The sequence below is a fragment of the Meleagris gallopavo genome, chromosome 23 (assembly GCF_000146605.3).
Source record: "Meleagris gallopavo isolate NT-WF06-2002-E0010 breed Aviagen turkey brand Nicholas breeding stock chromosome 23, Turkey_5.1, whole genome shotgun sequence".
NCBI lineage: Eukaryota > Metazoa > Chordata > Aves > Galliformes > Phasianidae > Meleagris > Meleagris gallopavo.
In genome coordinates, this window is record NC_015033.2 from 1,489,670 (window position 1) to 1,514,606 (window position 24,937).

General features: G+C 45.9%; 1 protein-coding gene across 1 annotated transcript; it reads right to left on the reverse strand.

The window, feature by feature from the left end:
* Positions 1 to 111: 111 nt before the first annotated feature.
* On the reverse strand, positions 112 to 24,918 carry LOC100546578 (zinc finger protein castor homolog 1-like). Its single transcript, XM_019622388.2, has 12 exons — positions 24,897 to 24,918; positions 24,307 to 24,526; positions 22,970 to 23,033; positions 20,326 to 20,486; positions 17,062 to 17,184; positions 15,065 to 15,400; positions 13,750 to 13,948; positions 13,062 to 13,233; positions 10,049 to 10,197; positions 8,317 to 8,551; positions 6,638 to 6,931; positions 112 to 3,317 (listed from the first exon to the last, which is right to left on the reverse strand). Exons 1-12 carry the CDS (start codon positions 24,916 to 24,918, stop codon positions 2,056 to 2,058), a joined length of 3,237 nt encoding a protein of 1,078 aa, XP_019477933.1. The 3' UTR covers positions 112 to 2,055.
* Positions 24,919 to 24,937: the final 19 nt, after the last annotated feature.

Sequence of the window (24,937 nt, forward strand, 5' to 3'; positions counted from 1 at the left end):
AACAAAAAAACCCAACCTCAACTCCTTGAGGCCTTTATCGGTTCAGGGTTGAAACAAACCGTGGGGATCCCTTGGAGCTGAAGTGCTTGAGGAGGGGCTGCACATAAGGAGAAAAAAAAAAAACAACTAAGGCTTAAAGAGAAAAAGGGACTCAGCTCAGACACAAGGAACCTTTCGCCAGGCTGGTGCACTTACAGACTGGCACTGAAAGAGCTACGACCAGAATGAATCTGTACGGCCGGTCCTCCTGGAGCCGTGTGGATGCAGAGAAGCCCTCTCTCTCACACTCTGGTGAGGATTTGGGGTCAGACAGCTACAATCTCACCTGCCCGAGTCCTGGGCAGTCTCCTGTAGTGTGTGTTCCCAGCCTGAGCTAGGAAAAGAGAGCAGGGAGGAGACGAGCTTGTGACCAGGGAAAGCCCAAGCTGCTGGAGGCAGCAGGTCCCAGCTTACTAAATTCCATTTACTCATGCAATGCCTGAACTATCAGCCCTACTCAGGAAAATTTATCAGCATGGACACAGAAATGCATCATTTTTTAGCTGGTCTGCATCCTGGCCTCTGCTGGCATCTCCCCACATCTTTCTGTGCTGTGTAGCCTGCGCTAGCCTCGTGTTTTGTGGCTGCAAGAACCAAGGCTGGGCAAATAACTTTGTGGGTGCTGCAGAATGGTCCCCACCCAGTGCTGAGCAAAGAAGTGGGACGTCCCACATGGGATCCTGAATGCCTGTCTGCCTTTTCCCTCTTCAGTGCTGCCTTCACCCTCTTCTGGAAGTCACCAGAGCTACATTTTAGTCCGTGCATTAAGCCCATCTCCAGTGAAAGGCAGGGGAGGAGGGCCTGGGGTGGGGACATACCTGTCATCGAGTGACTGCGTGGGGCAGAGAGCAAGTAGTATTTTCAGTTAACGGCTGGGATGCTCTCCTGCGAGCACAGTGCTCCTTGTGCTGCACTGTGGCACAGTGTGTCAGCTCACAACCTCCTGACTCTACCGAGTCCTCCTGAGATGGGGATACTGAAGCACCACAAAAAAGCCTCACCCTCAACAGAGGGAAAGCACCTGGGGTTGGGATGAGATGGAACTGGATGGGAGTTGAACCCCAGCCCTCCAGTGTGACAAACCCTTTAACTGCCCGCTGTGCCCTTCCCCAGTTACTTCAGCTCAATCCCTACAGGCGGAACAGCAGGGATGGGGAGAGGTGCCTTACAGCTGTAGACAGAGAAAGTTTTACAATATAAATAGCATTCAAAATTATTATCATTAATAGTAAAAAGGATCTGGAAGAACAGAGGAGTGTCCCATTCCCACCCCTGCTCATTCATTAATGCATCCTCATTTGCGTGACAATAAATACCCACTCCCACCCTCTGCTGTCTGATGCCATCCATTTAATGCTGGAGAAAGAAGAGAGAGAGAGGGAGAAAGGTGGGGGAGAGAGAGCACCCCTCGTCCCCCTCCTTCCCACTGGCAAAAACTGAGCTAGTTGTCTTTGTGACACCAATTCCTTGCATATTATATATGTGTGTGTGTGTGTACATTATATATATAGAAGAGACACACACACAAATATATATTTCTACAATTCATTACCTGTTGTTCCCACCCACCCCCCTCCAAGAAGTGGAGATTATTATTAATATCGTACAACTGAAAACATGGAAAAAAAAAACCCAGAAAGAAAAATGGGGGGACAGAACCCCACCCATAACAAAGGGTCCCCAGATGGGCGCAGGCCCCATGCACCTTTCAGGAGACAAGGAAAAGCAGCTGGTACCCTCAAGGTTCATGTCCATATAAAAGGGTACTTTTTTGCTGCATCCTGCCCCTGTGTTCTGTGATCTGCAGAATGAAGCAATGCAGCACCAGTCCCGCTGCGAACCTGTCTCTCTTATGGGGCCTGTGGAGTATAGGTTTCCTTCCTTCCTCTCTCTCGTGTGTGTGGCACGGAGTTTGTATTTCATTTGCCGTCCCAATCTTTGTTCTTGCCTCATGTGGGGTCCCCTAAGTAATTCTGTAAGATCAAAACCAAACCACTGCTGCTGTTGTCTCTAGGATTAAGGAGAAGCTGCTGGAGCAACCGTAGAGGCTAGGGCAGCAGCGGGAGCCGGAGCAGGAGCTGAGGCTGGAGGAAGGGCAGGAGCTGCCTCGTCCTGCGGCCTGGAAGCATCACCATGGTCTGTGGAAGAAGAAGCACCCTCCTCTGGTTCCCCATCATCTTTAGTGGCCAGGCCCTCAGGGTCAGGCAGCGATTCTTCAGAATCTGTGTTCAGGTCTTCCTCTTCGTCATCCTCCTCGTCGTCATCATCATCATCCTCCTCTTCATCATCCTCTTCTTCTTCGTTCATCTCCTCCTCATCGTCCTCTTCATCCTCTTGGGAAGAGTCATCTTCATCCTCCACCTCACCAGAGCCTGATGCCGCTGCCCCTGGCTCCTGAGGGGCGGCCCCAGCTCTGCTCGGGGAGGGCCCTTCAGCGACTTCTGACTGCTTCTTGCTGAGGTCCAGGGAGTCATTGAGGCCCACGCCAGCCGCGTTCTGCAGGAAGAAGAGGGAGCTGCTGTTGTTGTCAGTGCTGAGGTTGAGGGAACTGTCCAGGTTGATGGAAGAGTTCTGGATGTCGTACTCGAGAGTGGAGTGGGCGAGGCCTTCAGGGCCAGGAGAGATGGCAGGCAGCTCCCCTCGCTCCTGCTTCTCGTGTTTGCGCTTGTGCGAGTCCATCTGCGACATGCCCACCACCGTGTGTTTGCAGCCAGGGTAGGTGCAGTGGAAGTGGGAGCACTTGAGTTTGTACTTGCAGTCGGGCACCTCGCAGTCCACGCTCGAGCTGAACTGGCAGAAGCCGGCAGCACTGATGACATCCTGCTTGCCGTGGTGCTTACGGTGGGCTGTCACCTTAGTGCTGTCAGTGCAGCGGAAGCCACAACGCAGACAGTGGAAGTGTGTGCTATTGCCAGAGAACTGACAGTCTGGGAAGTTGCAACTCAGTGAAGACTTGAAGCGCTTGAAATCATCCAATACCAGGTTGTCAACGCGGTCGTGGTGCTGGGCGTGCTTATACATGTGGGTACGGCCGCAGAACTTATAGCCACAATTCTCCCGCGTGCAGTGGTAGTGGGTAACCTTGAGAGAGAATTGGCAGCTGGAGTCCTTGCAGTCCTCGTAGAGGTCGTAGCGCCGAAATCCCTCCAGCATCATCCCTTCATCCAGCATCTTGCGTGAGGATGCAGTCTTGCGGCGCTTGCCAAACGGGGACATGTCCTCAATAATCCAGAAACGCTTTTTGGCCCCCGAGGCAGTTGGCATAGTGATGGTATTCCCTGAGGAGAAAAAGTGAAGAGTGCTATTGCTGACAGGTCTCTCCTCATCCCCTAACTGTCCTGGCAAGTTCTCTATTTGCACAGGCAACACCACAACAGTCCCCCCCCCAGCAGCTCATCTCCCAGGCTCCCAGTAAGCCTCAGCTCCGGGACCCCTGGCTAACTGGTGCTGCACATCACTTCCTTTGATTTTCAGCACATCCCCCCTTGCCTCCAATTGCCACTCTTGTATAACTTAATATTATCCAAATACCGTTGCTCCTTCTCTGTTTTGCAACTCTGAGAGTTTCTCCTGCTGCTCAGTTATCTCCAGTCCTGCTTTCCTCTTAAACTAAACTTTAATGCAGAGGAGTTGGCTTCTTTCAGTCCAAGGGCCGATGTGTTTTACAGCAGTTCATTGTGGTTCAAGTAGTAAATGAATTTAAGCCTTTTAAAACCAGCAGGTGTACACTGCTTTCCCCTATCCAGGCTCCTTGTGAGCAGGACACCATAACACACTGCAACTGTCAAGGACAGGCAGGAAGTGGAGGAAGATCCCATGCATGATTGAAAGTGCAAGGGGGGGAATTTATAGAAATAGGATGGACTTTGGCCAGGAGACTGCAACATCCCTCACTGTAATGAGCCTACATATTACGATGAGTGCACTTAGAAAGACAGATGGACAGATGTTCAATGGGGCCAATTCTCATCACCACTAGCCAGCGGACTCCAAGAGAAAATACCAGTTCTACAGCTTTCCCATGGGTCTCAAAAATCACATGATGCCCCTAGTAAATAAAGAGCCCTCATCTATCTTCCAGTTTCATTCACAGGGCCAGCATAACTGGCTATGCTCATGTCCCCTAGGATCCAGCTGACATCAAGGACTCGACCTCATTATATCTATTAACTTTTTTTCTTCTCTGCTTACTATTTCCAGAATCAAAATCTCCAGGACCAACGTGCAGCAAAGGAGGTTGGAGGCAAGAAGAATTTCACACCAGGTGCAAAACTGTGAGTGTAATTGGAAATTATAGCTTGCAATTAAAACACACTTTTTTCCTTCTTTGTCCTCCATCTTCATGCTGAAATTACCATCCTTTTAAAGAGAGGCACAATTTGAGACATGCAGTGCATGGGACCTGAGAATCCAGAGCAGCCTGCATCCTCGTCTAGGAGACTGAGGAAACAGTCATTTGTTTGAATGCTGTGGGATTGTTTTTCCTTGCTGACAAGCAGGTATAAAGCAATGGATGCTATTTTTGCCATACCTGGCTTGTTAGCTTACAACTCTTTAGATGAAAGGATTTGGACAGTTATCCAAGGAAGCTTCCAAACGTTAAACATTCACCATACTGAAAGGTGCAGATCTACAGGCAGGGTAGAAGCAACCTGACCTCCCCATATAGTGGCATCTTGGTGTGCCTGGGCTATACAGGTTGCTGTGTGAGCAGAGAGCAAAAGATCTTTCACATCCATTTGTTATGTGCACTTGTGCTCAAACTGCAAATAAGAGCACCAGTTTGGGGCATGCATGGTGAGATTATTGTGGTGAAACTGCATGCAAAGGCTAATTTAACTAGCTGCCAGTGAAAGAGTAGCTTTCTATCACTGCTTATTTTCTACTGGCAATAGAGTCCGTGACCAGATCATTCTGCATCCCCCCTTGCAAATGTATTGTAAAACCTTCTCTGCTCCTAGGCACACCTGGACAAATCCCTGCTATCGACATCAACTCCTTCCTCCCTCACCTACAAGAAATTACAGCCAAACCACCATGTATGGATGTTATTCTTGTTTGCCTTCAGATAGTACTACAGGATAAGGCATTGTAAAGAGAAGACAGAATATCTGGGAAATAAACAGAATTTGGGATCTGACCTGTTTAAAACTCCATGCATCTGCTCAGCTTCTACAACAGCCCAAACAGATGTGCTTAAAACTTCAGCTGAACCAATTTTGTTTTCCTTATACAGCAAAGTTTCAGAACAAGGGTATGAAAAAGAAGATAACCTGCTACACTCATCAGCCATTAGACAGCGGTCAGTCCCTAATGCTCAGATATTATAAACCTCAGCAGATTTAATCCCAATCAAATCTCAATGGAAAGTACATGCCAAAAGGTTGTCTTTTCAACTAATAACAATGTAAACATTTCAAAAAAACTATATGAAGATCAATAGGTAAAAACAAAAGAAACTTAAACATATGTAATTAGAGGAAAGAACAGCACAAAGTAAGATATTATAGGTAACATGCAAATCAGTTAAAAATACAGTTTAGCATGTATTTTGGTCACTGGAAAACACTGCTCTGGACAGGGGGTGGATGCTTCTCCAGCCAAATCCCATGACAAAAACCTCTGAACTTCCAAGCAGAGCTGGTCCTCCAGCCATACTCCCCACCATTCGCCCCAGATTTGCATGTTACTACACATGCACACACTAAAGCTGGCAGGAAGAATGACTGGGACATTTATAGGCTGCCAGAATCCTCTTTAGTGTGAAACAAATATGCTCTTGATTAACTAGAAAAGAGCTGGGAGTTGGGAAAAGAAGCCAAAGCTGAGACACACCCTAAAAACCATTCCAGCCAGAATGAGAATCCCCAGCCTGAGCCACCTCTGATCTTACTCACACATGGGAAACATGGCAGCTTGAAACTAAAGCTCTAAATGTATTTTCTGCAGCTGTAAGAGCAGCTGCAAACAGTGAGTGTGAGAAACAGCCTGAGATGTCTGATGATGTCATCAAAGTGACACTGACTGTACTTCCCTCTGTTACTTGTGCTGAGGAAAGCAGCCCTGAATTTTATGGTTTTATATGTGAACAGGAAGCAGTGAGGCTGAAAGGAGCTATAAAACTATTGGAGTTGGGTACCCTGTCAAACATCTACCTACCAAGATGTGTGCAACACTAATAGGCACTGGGCTAGGTGGCCCTGAAGTTCTAATGCAGAAGTCCAAGTTCATTAATGCTACAAGAGCAAAGTTTTGCTTTGTGACCATCCTGCTGTTATCAAGAGGTGAAAAGTGAATTTTTACTATGGATTATTGTTCGATTTCTCTCATAGTTTGGAGTTGGCTTGAAAATTCTGAGGTATCTGAATTTTTCACAACGATTTGCTCTGCTTTTTGGCTGCCCTTCATAGCTGTGGTTACATGTCAGCAGACAAATGGAGCAGGCACGGAAGGGCCCTTGGATAATGTTAAGTGAGACACAGAGTGACAAAGGCTTTTTTTTTTTTTAACTGACTCAAAAGGTGCAGAGAAAAACGTGGGCAAGGTGAATGGGGAAGGAGATGGGCAAAGGACACTAGGAGAGAAAGCAAAGTGTTACCTGCTGCATCCTGCACTAAGGGAACGTCACTTTTTACTGGAGTTGGAGTGGCAATGATGGGCGAAAACCCAGTGGTGCTGGCGGCAGGCATGACAATGCCTCTGCTGGATCCAAGAGTGGCACTGAGCAGAGAGTATGAGAGACAAGATGGAGAGAAAAGATACGGGAGGGTGGGAATGGGAGACCTAAGCAGGGCTTGTGAGAAAGATGGAGGCAGAGGTGGAGGTTGAGGTTGTGGTGCATTGTGGGTAGCATCATCGGCAGCAGCAGTGGCAGTAGAAGGAACCAGGCAGCCTGGAGAACGTGGAGAGAAAAAAAGAAAAGCAGAAAAAAAGGAAAACAAAAACAAGAAACAAACAAAAAGAAAAAAAGAAAAAATAAAATGAGAACCCAAGAGCGGAAGCAGTATGATGAAAATGGAAAATACGTTAACAAATGTATGAAACAGAACTGTAACAGAGAAGAAACAGAAGGTGAGGAACTGACAGCATCAGGAAGAGGAAGGTTGTCTCTGCAGAAGGTGAGGTGGCTTTAATGGCATGGAGGAGCAGCCACAGGCTTTCAAGCAGAAATTCCTGCTTGTCTGGTCCTTGCACATTTCTGTGGTGCCAGCTCGTACCAACTAACAACCATGAGCCCTGTCTCAGCTTTGGGCAGGGGCAGTTGCTCACTACCTGGGTAGCAGCAAGGGGCCTTTTCCTAGGAAACGTGACTTGCTGGGATGGTGCTGGAGAGAATGCCAGAAATCACTGTCCCACCAAAACTCTTTGGAGGAGCTTTAATGCCATGGCGCATCCACTGTCACAATGCAGCAGTGCTCATATGATGGTAACACATGGTTAGATGTGCTATATTATAGCCTTCATATATGTGCTATGGGAATGCAAAGCAGGAGAATGTACGTGAGATTAAAGCAAATTCAGGGAGGCAGACTATCTAGAACACACCTCACACTGGGAAGGACAGCTGAGAGATCCCTGAATCCACACTAGATGGTAACAGAATTCGTAAGAGAAACTAGACTTCTGAAGAGATAACTATGTAACACAGGGCAGGAGGAGATGGCTGCTCGTTATCCTTGCAAGCAGGAAATAATGGCAGAAACTTATTTCCAAAAAGAGGAGAATGATGGAGGTCTCCTCTGTGTAACACTTTGAAAAGTGGCACAATGGTTTCTGCACAAGAAGGGGAGCTCAGCGAGCTGCTGTTACGTGGTGCTTTCCAAAGATGGGGTAGTCTTTTTTCCCCTTCTGTATCTAATATTTGCTATTGTACAGCCTTTCTGTACCTCAACACTATTAAAAAAAAAGTGCCTGACTTCACATGCTGCACAAAAAAACCCCAAATGATAACTGGGGAAATGTCAGAGACAGAAAGTAGCCCCACTTTTTTTTTTTTTTTTTTAAAGCAACTATACAACTAGATCCAGTTCAAGACATGGGATAAAAACCTCTGTCCAGGGGAGAAGAAAGATGCACTGTTAGTTCATGGACCCTTGAGGTGCACGTTCTGATGTATCTCTTCTCCCAATGATGGAGGGAGCTAAGTTATATAAGACACTACCATGAAACAAATGCAGTTTATATTTTAAGGTGCAGTTGTCCTTTGTTCTCTCTTCATGAGTTAATCTCCCAAGAGAGTAGGTAACTGACTATCCATTTCACCCCTTTCTGTCTTACCTGCTGATGTACTTTCATTGCCCACTGGAGTGCTGGAGCAGCTGCGGTCCATATTAGAAGATTCAGAGGAGATCCCCCCAGGGCTACAGCCAGTGTAATCCATGTACTCATCTGTTTCAGTGTCCATCATGCTCGGGGGTCCCTGAAAGGAAGCTGGGGTTCCTGATGAGGCTGGGCTGGGTGCCATGCTGCCAACCTGGGGGAGATTTTCATTTCTTGGAGTGTGGCCAATAACCTGCAGCAAGAAAGCAGGATGGGACTTTCACACCAAAAGCAAGATGCCAAGACCAAAACCATCTGTCGGCACGTTTATTTCTCTCTGCCACTGCTCATGAGGAATAAATGGAACATGTTCATGAGTGAAACCCATGGCACCGTGGCTAGCAGCATGCATCTTCCTTCACTGGGAGCTCAGAACATTAAACTTGGCACATGTATCCTGGTATGTGAACTGTGATGTGCTCAGAGGCTGGGAGCGTTAATCTTGGCAATGATATCCTGGTGCACGGATTCTGATGCATTCAAAAACAGGAGGCGTTAATCTCGGCACTGCTGTCTTATGGTGGTAGGTCCTGCTGCATTTAGGGACTGGGAGTATGACTAGTGGCCTTAGTGCCTGCCTGCTGAGACATAGCAGTGGGATCACAGGCAGAAACCAGTGACCTCAGTGTGTGCTGCTGTGCTCATACAGCTGCTGTGAGCTGATCACCACTGGATAGTTGCACCTGGACAGGTAACCAGAAGCAATGCATAACCAAACGTATCAACAAGTGCCTACTAAGCCCTAAGGAATGGAGAAAACTGGAGTTGGGATATAAAAATACAGAATGGCAGTGGCAGTATAGCATGTAGCTTTGCTATACACAACTTCAGTAGCAGCAGTTAGTGGAATTAACCAATTAACTTACTGACAGGGAAGGACAACTAAAGGACCTCTCATTCCCATGTTGTGGAATGAAAGGGGGTTCCCATCTTGCTTTTACAGATGGCACCTTTTGCTTTACACATACCAGACAATGTCCTAAGGGGTAGATCAGTCGCAAGGGTTTAAATAAAGCTTGCTTGTTTCATCTCCTAAGTCTGGGGACGTTAAAGCAGGGATAAGAGGAGCAAAGAGGACGTTGCAGGACTGCTGCCATTCTGAGCAAGTGGTCAATGCTGCAATTTGAATTTATTTGTGCAACAGACAAACCAGTTGCTTTCAGCTGCGTTAGAAAAAAGTGACTGCACTGCCCTGCATAACTCCCAGTCAGCAGAGAAATGTTGAGACTGGTATGCCTCCCAGCTGAGGTAGAAGCAGCAAATAATTCTTTATGTGCAACAGGAAATGTTTGCTTTAACCAGCGTGTTCAATTCTTCCACATCCTAAGCACTTCAATTTTAATAAGCCAATTGGTGTATACTGAAGAGAGCAGGGAAGGAGTGCAAGTTGTAAATATGAATATTTCAGTGTTATCCTTTGAAATGTTTCTCTGTACTACTCACAAGGAAAGGTTGTTTAGATTAAGTAATGCTTTGATGTCTATGCTTTATCATCTCTCCTCATATTACAGAAGTCAAAACAGCCAAAGCTAGCTTAGGTGAACTCATGCATCCCAGGTGTGCTCCTCAGTACAGACACGTATCCTTAAGACTTTGGCTATGAGTGCCTTGGAATTAATGCAGTTCTGCAGCAAGTAACCAGTGGTTCTGCCACTAGTCAGATCTACAATGTAAAAAACCAGTGAGTCACCTGAGTAGGAACACGATCAAAATTCTTCCCCAGCATCCTTCTCATGTGCTTTCTGGCATGGGATGTCATTTGGTGCTTCAGCAGGAAGGAGAACTGGCAGCCTTCTCGAATACAGTGGAAGTGGCTGTTCACCTGGTTGTATTTGCAACCTGCAGACACAGAGCCTACGTATGTAGTACATGAAAGGTACCAAGAAGAAGACAGACCATAAGGAAGACCAGGACAAGACTGCTGTTATATGGATTTCTGTTGGATTGGAGATTATGAGTGTCAGGGGCTCTTCAGGAGTCATGAATGAAAACAGCAGGTTTTGTTTTTTTTTTTTTTGTTTTTTTTTTTTTTGCCTATTCAGCAACTGAGAAAGAGGGTTACATTAAGAAGGGGACCAGCAGCAGACTAGTCCCATCCCTCTTTGTTTTGTTATAGAGAAGATAACCATTATGTTTAGTAGTGCCCAATACTCCCCAGTCTTAGCCACTGCATTTTCTTTTCCAAAAGGAATAAAACCAAGACATTTGACTGTATTGTCACATTTACAATTGACACACACAACTGACTACATCACAAGTAGATTTGAAAGGAAAAGTTCTTTTTCTCCCTTTTACTATGCTCTCTGAACAGATGAGCAGTCTCTTAGAAGCACCAGCTCCGGGACAGGACAGTGTACACTCCCTGGTCAGACAGAAAAAGCTAGGAAGTGTTTACTGCCACTCCAAATTAGCAGTGTAATAGGGGCAGCCACTAAACAACAATTTATATAGCGTGTGGTATACCACACTGCACAGAATCATAGAATACCCCGACTTGGAAAGGACCCATAACACATTCTGCTCCTTGCAGAAACTGCCGTGTATGCTGGGAGTCTGTGTGTCTTGTTAACAGACTATCCTGAATAGCTGCATTCTGTAGCAGACAAATAATGGCTTATTGCTCTGTTTTTACTGCAGCATCAACAGTCAGGTTGTGTCTGTTCTCCATCATCCCCTGATACACACACAGGCATAGAGCCCCAGCTGTATTCATCTATCTACACCCACCTGCCTTTACTTACATACACATATACAGGTTTCACTCTCTCTGTACGTATATACAAATACACCTATACTTACATACACAAAAACATATCATATTAATCTACTGATCTAATGTGTGTGTGTTCACCAACTTTCACAGCCCCTCAAGCAGGCCAGTGTTTTTGCACCTGCTGTATGCACAATTAACCTACAACAGAGAGCTGCACAGCACAACAAACATGCGTTTACATGCTGGTATGCTCATCTACACCCACACAAGCACATCCACCTACCCCATCCAGCATGCTCCCTGTCTCTACGTAGGCCATAGCAGAGTGCTGGCTAAACATACATTTAACACATGGCAAGCCCAAGCTATGGGCATATGTTCATCCCAGTGGATGCGTGTACCCCTCCGACCCCAAAATAAACACTGCTGACACATGCACAGCCATCTCCCTGCCAAGCAGCTCCTGAATCACCCAGCCCATCTTTAGCTCACAGACAGCGTTTTATGTGCAAGCCAAGTTGGTGTTTGTTTAGGTATTCCACTCCCCCACAGCCCCACCTCGTTTGTCCTCCCCATCACGTCGCTGTTCTTCAGGATGAAGAACAAACAGGGCTGGTGGGATTGAAACGGTATCAGCAAAGGGCAGGTGAAGGCTCGCCTGTTACCAAGGCAGCCGTGTAGGCTGGGTGTCATGTATCACTGTCCTGCTTTGTCTAACCCCTTCTATCACCCGAAACGCCTGAAGTTGAGTAAATAACAGCAACTGCTGAATCCAGTGACATGTGTAAATGAGACCTAGGTGAGTACTGGCTCTGGAGTGTTGACACTCATTACCCCAGTTACCACAAACAAGTTGCCGTTTGGGTACAAATTGCTGCTGTTTGGTTCTGCTTACTGTGGCTGTTACCCTGCAATGCTCAAGAAAAAACAACATCGGGCAGGAGGAATGGTCAGGAACGTCAGACATGTTATTCCAAACCCCACTATGATTCAGCCTTAAACCAGGACCAATAGGAGGATTGGCTTTGTGATAACAGCAAGGCACAAGGCAACGGAGCAAGTCCTGGGAGGTGAGGATGGAGCTGTGCTGTAGCTTTCCCTAGGGACTGCCTCCAGCACAGAGTGCTGCGCTTCAGCTCCAGGATACCTCCCTGGGAACGTGTTCTGCTTTCTGCTGTTGCATGTTTGTTTTACCAGCTTTACACTAGAGGCTCTTAGATTTAATAACTGCTATAGTGCTGCTAATAGTTTTGGCAAATGGGCAAGCCGTGGTCTGAGGCTGTGTGCACGGCAGGTTTCCTTTGGCTGTGTGCTGGTGCAGGGCTGCAATGAAGGCACAGCACTCACTCTCTGCTGCTCACAGACAGCTGTGCAGAACAGGGTCAGGAGAAAGGAGCAGTTTACTGCACGTCCTTCTCTATACTTCTGTCTCAGGTTATTTACCCTTTGGCTTTCAGTATGCAGCCCTGGCAACAGCAACAGAAAAGCAAAAGTCATCTGAAGTTGCGTGGAGTCAGGCACGGCCACAGCCAGAGGTCGATACAGCAGGACCTCTGCATGAGAGTCTCATCAGAACAGACATTTCCCATATGCTGCTTTTACTCTTAAGAGCACCCTTCAACTCTGCCCAAGACAAGCAGTAGATCCAAAGACTGCAAAGTCTTTCCCCAAAGAACAAAAAATAAATATTTTCAAATGGCCTTTAAAATCAAAAGGAAGAACAAAGGGGAACCTGTATCTCCAAACAAGTGTGTGTGTATGTACATAAAATCCTCTGTACTACAGCTCCTAGTCATTTAAGATCTTTGATCTATTTGAGAAAATAGGAATCCTCATGCCTCAACACAGGGAGATCAGGAACTGATTTCTGGTTGATTCTGTTTCTCGTTTAGTAATTTAATTAGTCTAACTCATATGTTTAACTCATTCCATTCTTACCCTGGGCGTAGGAAAGACATGCAAAGGGTGAGGGAGAAAGAAGACAACTCACCTAATCTGCCACATTCTTCTCGCTTGGTGAAATACTTGAAGCCATTGGCTGCCCTTCTCTCTGCCTTCTCATGTTTCTTCACGTGCCAGGGCAGCTTGGTGGTGATGTTAGTCACAAAGTAGCAGCCAGGACGAAGGCAGTGGTAATGCCCTCGCATCCTGAATTCACAGTGCTGGAGGAGAGCAAAAAGGTGGATTGCTTAAAGCATACATCAAACAAAAGCACTCTCGTTTGCCTGCTGCTAATGCTGTCCCTCTGAGAGAAGAGAGGTATGAGCTGATACTCTGGATTACGTCCACTTTATTTTCCATGAGCCACAAGGCAAACTTGTTCCCTGTCATGTATTCTGCACTGCACTGTTCTACCCTGAAATATCCCAAATCCCAGCCAAGATTCCATTACTTACTCTTGTGTGTTTCCCCAGTAGTCAGAGAATTTCACTTTATTTCATCCTGCATCTCTGAGCTCATCTGAGCTACCTTGCCCACCCAAGTCACATAAAAAGCAGTGGGATTTCTTGTTCAGTTGAAACCCAACAGTAGATCAAGTAATTAAGATCTTTCTTCCACGGATCTGTCAGACCAGGAATGAAACCCTTGGCTTCAGTTCCTACTGCACTGCCTACTTGTTCCTGCCCACACTCCTCCTGCACACATCCTCAGGAAGGGACTCTTTGAATTACTCTTACCTGGTTTGGACAGAGACACTGCAGAGAATAGTAAGCAAACTGGTCTCGCACATTCACCAAATTGTTGTTGGGGTTGATGTGGTCCAGGCAGTGGGATTCTGCTTTGCCAGAGGTTTTGCACACATACTTGCAGTTCCCAAAGAGACAGTGGAAGTGGAATTTATTGGCATACTTGCAGTCCGTTGCCAGGCAGGGATCACTGGAATACATCCAAAACCCAATCATCACCTTCACTCATTTCACACATTTGTTTCTTTGCCAACATTTAATTCAAGGGGAGCCCAGCTGAAGTCTCTGTTCCAAACATGGCCTACAGATTTCCCATAGCCTCCTTTCTTTTTAATAAAATTGATGCTGGCAATACTACTGCAACTCTAACAACTTCATGCACTTTCTTAATTAAGATTATTAAAATACAGCAATGCATAGTGGGATCTGTAGTTTCTAAGGGCCACGATTCTAATTTAAAGCTTTCTTTCAAGATCCAATCCTCAGTGGTAATTCAGACACCTTGTAATCACAATGGTAAATGCCAGGTCTTGCCCCAGTTAGAAAAAATCTGCAGTCTTGTTAAACACCAAAGTGATTTTGGCTCCTGAATCCCCCCTGCTTTTGAACTGTGCACACAGAGGTCAGATAGGAGGTAGCTGAACACTGATCTCTTGGATCCTGAGCACTGTATCCAATGTTACTTACTCAGAGAGATGAAAAATAATACACTTCTTTGAAAGCAGACAGATGACTGTCAGTGCATGGCCCGGAGTGTGATAGTCCATCAGCCTCAACAACTAAGTTGCAATGCCCAACCTGACTGTAGACTCCTGAGGCCTTCTGTAAACCACCTAACTTCTGCCCATCTGTATACCAGGAACAGAACCATCATCACAGCACCGTACTCTTAGTTACCTCACAGCTGTTAAGATGCTACGCTCCCTCTGTTGCCTTTAGCATCAAAAATATGGCAAAGAGCATTTATTTCTGTTTACCTTCCATGAGGTATAAAAAAAAAAAAAAAAAAAGAGGCTCCAGTGATACGTTCAGAAAGTTTATTTCTCCTCTGAACTCTTATCTAAAAGTGCTCCCAGATGTACTGGAAAATCCTGCTGTATTTTTTTCCCCCACTAGCACAGCTGAGGCTATGTTCTAGAGCTTATAGAAGCAAGTTTTCTTCAAGATAAAGCCTAGTGTGTCTGCTGGACAGAAGGCATCTCAGTGGGTGAATACAGAAGTAGAATACAACTCCAAGGAGCGGTAAAGAGGGGACTGCAAAATTGGAGAGGACACAGGGATGCAAGCAGCAACTCCAACAACTTACTTCTCCTGGAACTGGAGAAATCCGGGTTTGACCTGAGGCTTGGCGTTCTCCAGGGAAGTCGTAGCCAAGGGTGAGGTTGCCAGGTTAGGCACTGATGCTGGAATCTGAGGCATTTGGGGTATGGTTGAAGCCAGCTGCTTCCAAGCTAGCAGTGTGGGGGCAGAGGGTACAGTTGCTGGGCTCGGGGTGGGCACGTCGAGGGCTGGAGCACTCGCCATGGTGGCAGATGTAGCAGATGGTGACGAAGGGCCCAGTGAAGCCTTACTGTCAGTAGCAGTTGAGAAGGGAGACTCAGAGTTACTTTTCACAGCCCCACCCTCGGTTCGGAAGTGAAAACTGCAAAGAGACAGTGTAATTTGGACATAACATCAAGCACTGCATATAACACAATTAAACATCAACAAAACGCGGCTGCAGTCTATAAGCAAACTAGCTGAGTGAAACCTTAAAAGGGACTCTGCCCATTTTGTGGACATTTGTAGGGCCTTCTGAGAAGATCCGTGAGGAGAAGGGAATTCATTAGGTGGGGTGCAGTAAGAAAGGTCTAATACTGTGTTAAAAATCAGAGCAGCGCAAGAATGGCTGCAGCCAGCAAGATCAGTACAACTAAGGGTCGCTTCCCACAGCTGGTGAGAAGCCAGTCATTTGTAGTAGTGAACCACAGGGAAACATCCAACTCCAGAGACCAACTGTGCTGACAGATCCTCCTACCCTAAACTTCACCACATCCCCTTCCCTCCAAACCTCATCAGACGCAGTCATGCGGCCAGCTGCCAAAGGCCACACTCACTCTTTGCTCAGGCTAATCTTCCTTTGCCTTTAAAAGGAACGTGCCATGGGATTAAACTACAGATTATGTCCTGTACAGAGAAAATTTGCAGCATCCCAGCCTTCCTCTGATAGTTCCCTCACTGTGACAATGGGAGCATATCTCATCTTCATTCTTCACACAAGAGTCACTTGGAGCTGAGCATGCTGCACAGCTGCTGTTACAAGACAGGCCATGACACCTAGTTCTGGCTACCAAAGCCTGGGCTGTCTGCTGCTTTCCAAAATTATTCAAGAGTTTGCAATACAGAATAATGCAAGGAGAGCAGGAGGTTGCTGTCGAGCTGGACACTTTGGTTCCTTTCAAGAGCCTTACCGGTATGATGCCAACATCTTAAAACCACATGAATAAAGGGCTAGGGAAGGCTTGTTAAAAAAAGATTTGTCATGACAAGAAAAATAAAATGCTTTCCACACTGCAGTGAAGGGAAGCTGTCCGCTCTACAACACGTCTGCATCCAGCCACAACAGTTGGGGCTTACAGGCTCCTTTCCCCTCTTACATTCTGTACTTTCTTTGCATCTGGTGTACTTGTATGCTGAGAAATATGGGTCTCCTTGAACATACCATCAAGTAGGCTACAGAAAAACACAAATGCCCAATTCTCTACCTTGCCAGTGCTGCACAAGATGTCAGTCACAAACTGTAATACTACACTGTGAAAGTACATCAATAATAGTGAGGTGGCAAAGTCCGAGGCTTCAGCAAATGAGGACAAGCCCATAATGCTGCAGCTGTGGATGCAGAAACAAAGGAAGAAAATTTGCTTACCTTTAGAAGGCCTCAGGCAGGCAGGGATCTCCAGTGAGATACCCTCACCTCCACTGCCAGCCCTTAAAACGAGGGCTGGGAAGGGGTGGATCCTGGCTCCAGCCCTTCTGGTCACTCAGTGCATTTGCGTGCACCTGAGCTCCCTTGGGTCAGCCCTGCCTTCCCACCAGGTGCTCAATCACTGGTGCAACCCATGATTTAGCATTTCCACTACACAAACAGAGCACATTTATTGTGAAACAAAGAGGTGTTCTGCAGAAACATTAGCTGAACACATTTACACAGGGAATGAGGGGATGCCCAAATGGCTGCTGTAGGACTGCTCTGAGGTGAGTTCCTCAGTGAGGCCTCTCCTCCTGCACTGTGTGGTTTCCCAAAGCCAGAGCTCTCCTACTCACTTGGCATGCTTGATGGCTCCATCCAAAGTGCTGAAGAGGGCACCGCATTCCTCCACGACACAGTGGAAGTGCACCTTATGCAGAAAGTCGCACTGCGCATCGCAGAAATCCTTGGTACCAAACCTGGCCAAAGCAAACAAACAGGCATCTTACAGAAGGCCCCAGCAACAGACGTGGAAGAAACATTTTTTGTTTCTCAACTCTAATAGCATCCTATTTTCTCATGTCACTGTCCCTGCTGCACAGACTGGCACTGCTGTTGGATCGTGGCTGGTTACACAGATCTGAACACAGAGAACTTTTCCTCAATTGCTTTTGACTGAGGAACTCGCATTCACTTTTAGTAGAAGCGAAATACAGAACAAATCTGATAAAAAGATGAAAAACCATCAGTGTTCTTGAGCTTCTGTGTACAAAAGTCAGAGCTCTGGGGGAAGATCAAAGATTAGTAAATCTGCCTGAATTTACTGGGAGTAGCAAAGAGAATCGAACAAGGGAATCTAGGTCCAGAACACTCCCACCCATGCACACTGGCAACAACAGGCTATCACATGGATGGGAGAAACAGGAGAAACAAAGCATCACCTATACAGCAATTACAGCCTAATATGCCGAGAGAATCGTACAGTCCCTAAGTACACATCTAAAGTACATCATCTAAAGCCATCTCAGAGGAACTGGTCAAGAGGAGAAAAACAAGCAAGAACGGTTTCACTGCTCATCCACTGCTGAGATTCTCCAAACTTAATGGCAGCAGCATAGTACATGTGATTTCAGGAAACTTCAGAATGGAGAAATCAAGTGAAAAATGCTGGCAGGAAGGATCTGAAACTTAACAGGGGAATCTTGCATAATTAAGGTACAACAGACTACAATTGCTCTGATGAGCAGGAAAGCAAGAAACAAACAGCAGCCTGCATGGTCCCAGGGGGAACCTCCTAACAATCTGAAGGTAGAGAAAGAAGAAAAAAATAAAAATAAAAAATCATGTACTGGAGATGAAAAGGCCAGTGGATGTAGAACATATGCAGTCAGTTAAGGCTCGCAGGGAGAAGATGGCGGAAAGTAAAGGTATGATAAGAGAAGAGATAAGAAACCAAGTTACTGCAAGCTAAAGGGCTTCTTTTATCAAGGTCGAGAGGTTTTGTACTTAGAAAAAAAGCCTGATAAATATGCCAGGGAGGTGATGAGTCGAAAGCAGCCGCCTTATAAAATATGCTTTGGACAAGGAAACTAAAGACAAGACAGACAATTAGGGCTGAAATGAAGACCTCCTAGAAGAGCAGATAAAGAGACTGGTTGGAAAATATAAATATGTACAAATCAGCCAGTCTGGGTGATGCATGTCCTGAAGCGCAATGGAAATTAACTCACAAACTGACTGCATTACTATTTGTTATTTTTTAAGCCATAGAGAAGAGGGAGATACTAGAAAACTGGGAAAAAAAAAAAAAAATCTAGGCACTGATTCTTTGAAAAGAGAAAAAGGCAAGTGATCTTTGGCAATTATCATACCTCTAGTCTTAACTTCTCCTTCCAGTAAAGTAATGGAACAAATATTAAGAGGGAGGAGAAAATCATTAAACATCTAGAGGATAAAGGAACAACGAGCAATAAACAGCATCGGGATTGTAAAGAATAAATCTTACTAGACAAATTTAATTGCTTTTTTTGATAGAATTACAAAATTAGTGGATGAAGGGATGCAATATATTTGGATTTTAGTAAAGCGTTTTGATACAGTCTTGCATATGCTTAGAATTAATTCAAGTTGGCTTGGATGGGAAAGCTACCACATGGATTGAGAACTGGCTGAAGGACCGTAAAGAAAAGCTTATGACAAACAGCTCTGTATCGAGCTGGGAGGAGGCATCTTGTGAATGCTGCAAGGATGACTTTGGCTAGGTCTGAGCTTATTTAACATCTTCATTAGCAATCTAGGAGAAGGAGTAAATAGTGTGCTAATGAAATTCACAGAAGATACTAAACTGGGAGGAGTTGGCAACACCAGTGCTGGAGGAGAGAAATAACAGAGAGGCCTTGCAAGACATGGGGGAAGGTTCCAATCTGACAGTCATATTTGGAGAAAACAGCTAATACATCTGGGGGTGAGGAGAGTGTTTTTATACATAGAGGACTCATAAGAACAACCTTACCAACAGTCATGTTTAGCAGTTGGTGATAAGCATGATACATATACGTAATGAAATATAGATGCAAACAAGGCAGCACAACTTTGAGCTGCATGTATGGGGCAGGAAGCTTGTTACATGTCTGTTGTAGTGATACAGGAGTGGCAGCCCAATTCTGCGCCCTCTGTGGGAACAGCCAGAACGATGACAACAGCAACAACATGATCAGCAAGCTGAAGGGACTAATTTACAAAGTCAGATTAAAGGAAGTAAAAGCTTCATTAAATGATATGCTAAAAGTCTGTGACTATCTGAAGGGGGTGAACTCCAATTGTGGAAAAGAATTATCTGCTGTAGTTCAAGGGGATATAACTAGAACTGCAATAAAATCATGGAAAGGGAAATTCAGGCAGCACACCATGAAGAAAGATCCTGACAGACAAATGCATTACATGGTATAATAATGCTCCCAGAAACAAGAGAACAGCTTGGCATAATTAAAACTAGGCTGGACAAAATGTCTACAAGTGGACTGCGGGGAAAGATCTCACATTGGCCAGGGGCAGATGGACTAGAGGACCTTCTAGTCTTTTCCATCAAAGTCTGTGATTTTCAAAGTGTCCACAGGCATTTGTAGGCAACTATCTGTGTCAGAGCACCAACAGATATGTGTCTGCCTGGGTGTATCTGTGTATGCTCAAAGCGTGTGTCTGTCTGGGCATGTATGTGCCTGTGTCCGTGTGTGGGTGAGTTTTGTATCTGTTCCATTTTCCTTTCAAGCCTTATTGTCTGCAAGAAAAACAGCAGAAACCATGCAGTTCCCATACCTCCTTGGACTCCCTGTTTTGCCCCACTCCTACAATCAGATGGAATTCCACAGCATTTTAAGGCTTATATACTCCATGCCTAACAACTAAATGGGGTGTAACAGTGATCTGGAGGTATAAGCAAACTACAGTTGGTGCCCAGCTCTTGCAGACTGGAAAGTGATGAGGAGCTAAGGAGGTGCTGTGGCAAACAGTGCTAAGTGAAGGTCTGAGAACTCAGCATTCAAATTTGGACTAATGAGCCAGACACCTTTCAAAGGACATCATTTCCCTTTCCTCTGTTACCACTCCCACGCCCTCCTTACCGGCGCAGGTACATCTTCCATGGCTCAGAGAGCTTCTCCTGGACAAGCGCCTTCACTGCCTTGCCCAAGTACTGCGTTGGCTCCCCAGCCCCAGCCTGGCTGCCATCTCCTTCTGTCTTAATGTTCAGCAGGTTGCCAAGGCTGGCACTGGTCTTGGACATCTGGAATGAGAACACACACACTGCATCAAACCCAGCTTGCAGCTGTGGACACTGCTGGTCTGGACAGTTCTGGGACAGTCCCATGGAAAGCTGTGCCTTCAAAGAGAGAAGACAAGAAGTCTGTGCAGGCTGCCCCAATTTCATCAGCATAGCTTAATAACACTTCACTCTCGGGCATCCTCCCCCCAACTGTCACAAAGTACATGGCTCCCATCTGGTATTCATGTCTCCTGTGTGAAGAAATGAAGCATCTGTGCCACACACTGAGGAACTGAGGTGAAGGGAGACAGGCCCTGTTTGAGTATGGAAAAGGTGCACAGATGCTGGTGCAGTCTGAATCAGTAATTACCCAACACAGCTCCTACAGAATGCTGGGCTCTGGGTGCAGAGCCAGTGGTAGAAATGATAGGCTCTCGTTCATCCAGAATCATCTCACCCTAGCTGCAAGGATGTCTCTTTATTGAAAGGGATCATCAAGAATTTATGTGGAAGAAAATAAAAAATTTTTAGAAAATCTCAATTGTGAAAAAAATTCTGGGCCATAAAAGTCCTCAGCAAATTCTTACTGATTTCACTGAAGAACTTGTTTCACTCTCTGTGCTCAGTGTACCTCATTCACAGCACAGGACACAGACCCATAACCCTGCGTGGAAGGCTTGAAACAGATTCTGCACTGAGAAGCCTTGGAGGTGTGGGATGAAAAGAGGACATTTACTCCAGAGTGCTGGAGAGAAAATGTTCTTTCCTAACGAATGCACGGTTCCCCAGGCCAGGTCCTGCTTTGCTGCTCTCTCAATTACCTCCAGTAACAACACTGAAATTCACAGTGTGAATAAAATCCAGGATTAGGCCTAATACTTGCACTATGAACTCCACCCACTTCAGGATCTCAAAGCCCTTTATAAATATCAGTTAATTAAGCCTGACAGCCCCCCTAAATAAACTGCAGCACGCTACAGGAACCCTGGCTGCTTGAGGCTCCTTAATGCCCCCTGAAGGTAAAGCCCCTGCTGCTCTGTGCAGACTGCAGCTTTTTATGGCTGAAGGCAGGTATTCAGCTTGTCTTTTTTTCCTTGGTGCTGGCCATTCAATTTCTGTAAAGGTTTTTTTTGTTGTTTTTTTTTTTTCCTTAGACAATTAAGCAAGGTTTCCTCTACCAAACGGTGCATTCCTGAGCATACAGAGCTTAGGTCTGCAATCCTCAGCCTTGGAATGGGCTCCTTCTGACCGGTGGCTGCTTTATGTCATCTTTTAATCCTATTCCCACCTTAAAAAAAAAAAAACAAACCTGAAGAACTGTGTTCTACACTTATGCTGCACTTATTCTGCACAACATAAATAATCCTCATGTTGTGCTGCAAACCTTTGTGCCATAGCTCCGTGCAGGGCTACGACACAAACAAATGCTTATTTCTAAACACAGAATTTCAAGTGAAATATCTTCTGGAAGATACCTTCCTTCGCTCAGGATCCCCAGCTGCAGATGTACTAAATACATGTATTCACTAGAGAAAGAACTGCATATTTGGAATCACTAGAAGGACAGCACACAGAAAGGAAATTAAGTTTAAAAGGTACCACCAGAAATCCAACGTAACAAAACCAGTGGTGAAGGAAAGTGGTGTAAACAACATGGGAAAATGTGTGATGAAATAAGAGAGAAAGGAGCTGAGACTACCAAAGTCACTCTGCCCTCTCCTGAGGGTTATATGGCCTCGATGCATGCAGTGCCCAGAGCCAAGGGGATGGCAATTGCTATGCCTGTAAAACCTATCACAGTGGAATATTAAGGCAAGGCTCAAAGGCGGCCCTGATCTCTAATGCAGTTGTATACAACAGGAAAATTCATCTTTGTACAGTAAAATTTATCATGTGAAAGGGAAATATATATTTGAGATGATGTATAATTTAAGGAAAAAGTAAGGAAAAAGAAACTGTGCATTATTTAAAATAAATATTCTAGAACATGGTAAAGTGGGCTCTGCTGGACACCATTATTCACACCAGAAAGGCAGCAATTGATGATTCCAGCTCAAAACTTATAATTTTTTTCTTCTTCTCTTCCATAAAAACAAATGATTCTCTCCTCCCCCAGTGAAAGAAAATGTTTTCAAGTTAAAAAATAAAAATTAAAAAAAAAAAAAGAGTAACTATAAAAAGAGAGCGAGAGAAGTTGCCAGGTTCTGGGAATAAAAATGGGAAAAAAAAATCTTTCAGAGCCCTCCTCCATCTAGAAAGGATGAAAAAAAAGGTGTCAGAGGCTGCAATATATTTCTTCAGCCAGTTCATTAAATTAATTCGTAAGCAGTGGCTCTGAAATTATACCCGATGAAAATGGTCTCAAAATTTAAATGGTACAAACTCATCTTATTAGAGGCAAAACATTAAAAAACAAACGCATCTCTTCCCCCCTCCCTCCCCGCCATCGCAGCTTTAATTTCTCTTGGTGGGGGAATGAAAGGCGTTTGATGGATGGCTCTTACCTTATTCATAAGCGAGGATAAAAGAGATGAATTTGCCGAGACTGTGTGGCCATTTGATTCATTACTGGAACACACAAACCAACAGGGTTTAGTTAAGATGTGCACAGAGACTGTGAGCACTGAGATCAATCCTTCTCCCTTCAAGCTGCCTCACTCCTCACCTGCTGCATGCAGAGGAAGAGAATGATGCCCTCCCTCCCTTGGGCAGGCCAAACTCTTCCTCGTGATAGCCAAGATGGAGACACAGAGGTTCCAAGTTTACTGAATTACTCTTTCACCTACTAAACAACCCAGACCTCTTCCCCCAGTTCCCACACCATCACCTTTTTTACCAGCTAACTCACAGCCTTTTCACTCCTTTGTCCTGACAGAACTTCCACAGATGTGCTGCAGAACTAGGGGGGCTGCTGACCAAGGACTCATACTGCCAGAGGCACAGCCCCTCTGCAACAGCAGAACAAGGAAGGCCCCACATCTTACAGCCACAGCTGCACATGCAGAAAGGCAATTCTAGCATTTGATGAGAAGCCAGGAGTAGTTGCAGATGACTGCAATTGCTAGGGTCCTTATTTGAGGCTTGCTTAAGTACAGTAGGGGAAGGAACACATCAAGGATCAAAGTGGAGCAGGCCTGGTTATCCCCAGTATCAATTCCACTGCAGTTTTAGAATCACAGAACCATTAAGGTTGGAAAAGACCACTGGGATCACCGAGTCCAACAGTGAACCCATCCCCACCAAGCCCACTAACCCTGTCCTACAGTGCCACATCTCCAGTTCTTGAACACCTCTAGGGATGGTGACTGCCACTTCCCTGCAGGCCCTGTGCCAACACAGGGTGATCCCCAACCTCTCCTATTCTGAGGTTTTGGACAAGTGAAACTGAGTCTTTGAGAGGCAAAACACACAACTGTGGGTTAGCACAGTTCACCAATTGTTCTGTGTATCCAATTGGGCCAGTTGTCCTTGCAGACTCAATTCACTGCCCTGATGCACTGATGCAGAAGTTCCTGCAACGTGTGGTGCAGGAGCAGCCTTCAGCCCACTGGCATGCAGATCTCAGTAAGTAAAAGAACAGCTTTGTCAGTGGTTTTTCTGAGAGGAGCACAGGAGGTGAAGCTCTTATCATGGAGCGTTCATGAGCCCCAAGAACCAGGTGGGAACACAAACCTAAAGGGCAGCATAGAGAGCCTCCCTGCCCCCGGGTTGGGTGTCTAACCAAGCTGCTGTGCAGCCTGACCACTGCAAAGCGTTGTGTCCCCTTGGGTTACAGGTACAGCAACTTCTCAGAGCTCGGTGCTACACAGAACTAAGTGCGCTGCCTCTGCATGTCACTCACCCGTGGTCCTTGACACTCAGGTCCAAGCTGTGCTCCTGCAAGGACTCCTGCCCACCGGCAGAGGATGATCCCATGGCCTCCGCCGGCTCTTGCTTCACCTGGACTGGGTTGAACCGCCCGGGAGCTGCTGCTTGTCCATTCCCTGCTCGAGAGAGACACCGAGATTGAAGGGAAAAGTGGAAATGGAAGAAGTAGGCCTGAGATGGGCAGCAAATAAAAAAGTTGGATCACTATCAGAACTGCACAAATGGAAAAAGCACAGAAAAAAGAGTGGGGGGAGGGAAGTGCCGGGATTGCTGGTCAGCGTTTATTGCCGAGCTGACATGATAGGTTCTGACGTCCACTCCAGTGTGGAAATTCTTCAAGTGATAATTATTGCAAAATTATGTCAAAGTTGTCCAGGCTATGGGCCCTTTAAAGGAGAAGGGCGGAAGGAGCGTGGGGGAGACCTGATTCTCTGCACAAACTGTCATAACTAATTTGCGGGGCTGCCTCTTAAGCGTTTATTAAAGACTCCGTTAATGCTGAAGCAATGTGGCAGCTTTCGACTGCTGGCCAGGCCCCGGCCCCGGCCCCAGTCCCAGCGTTGCCGTAGCGACGGCCGGGCGCCATCGTGCCTCCCAGCAGGAGC

What these genes read in the sequence shown, in the direction of transcription:
- LOC100546578 (XM_019622388.2), bottom strand. Translation starts at nt 24,918, where the DNA reads ATGGCGCCCGGCCGTCGCTACG. An exon ending in TTTCTCCAGTTCCAGGAGAA is followed by an intron (nt 13,949 to 15,064) that starts GTAAGTTGTTGG and finishes GATGTATTCCAG; the next exon opens with TGATCCCTGCCTGGCAACGG. An exon ending in CTTAGTGCAGGATGCAGCAG is followed by an intron (nt 3,318 to 6,637) that starts GTAACACTTTGC and finishes TTTTCTCCTCAG; the next exon opens with GGAATACCATCACTATGCCA.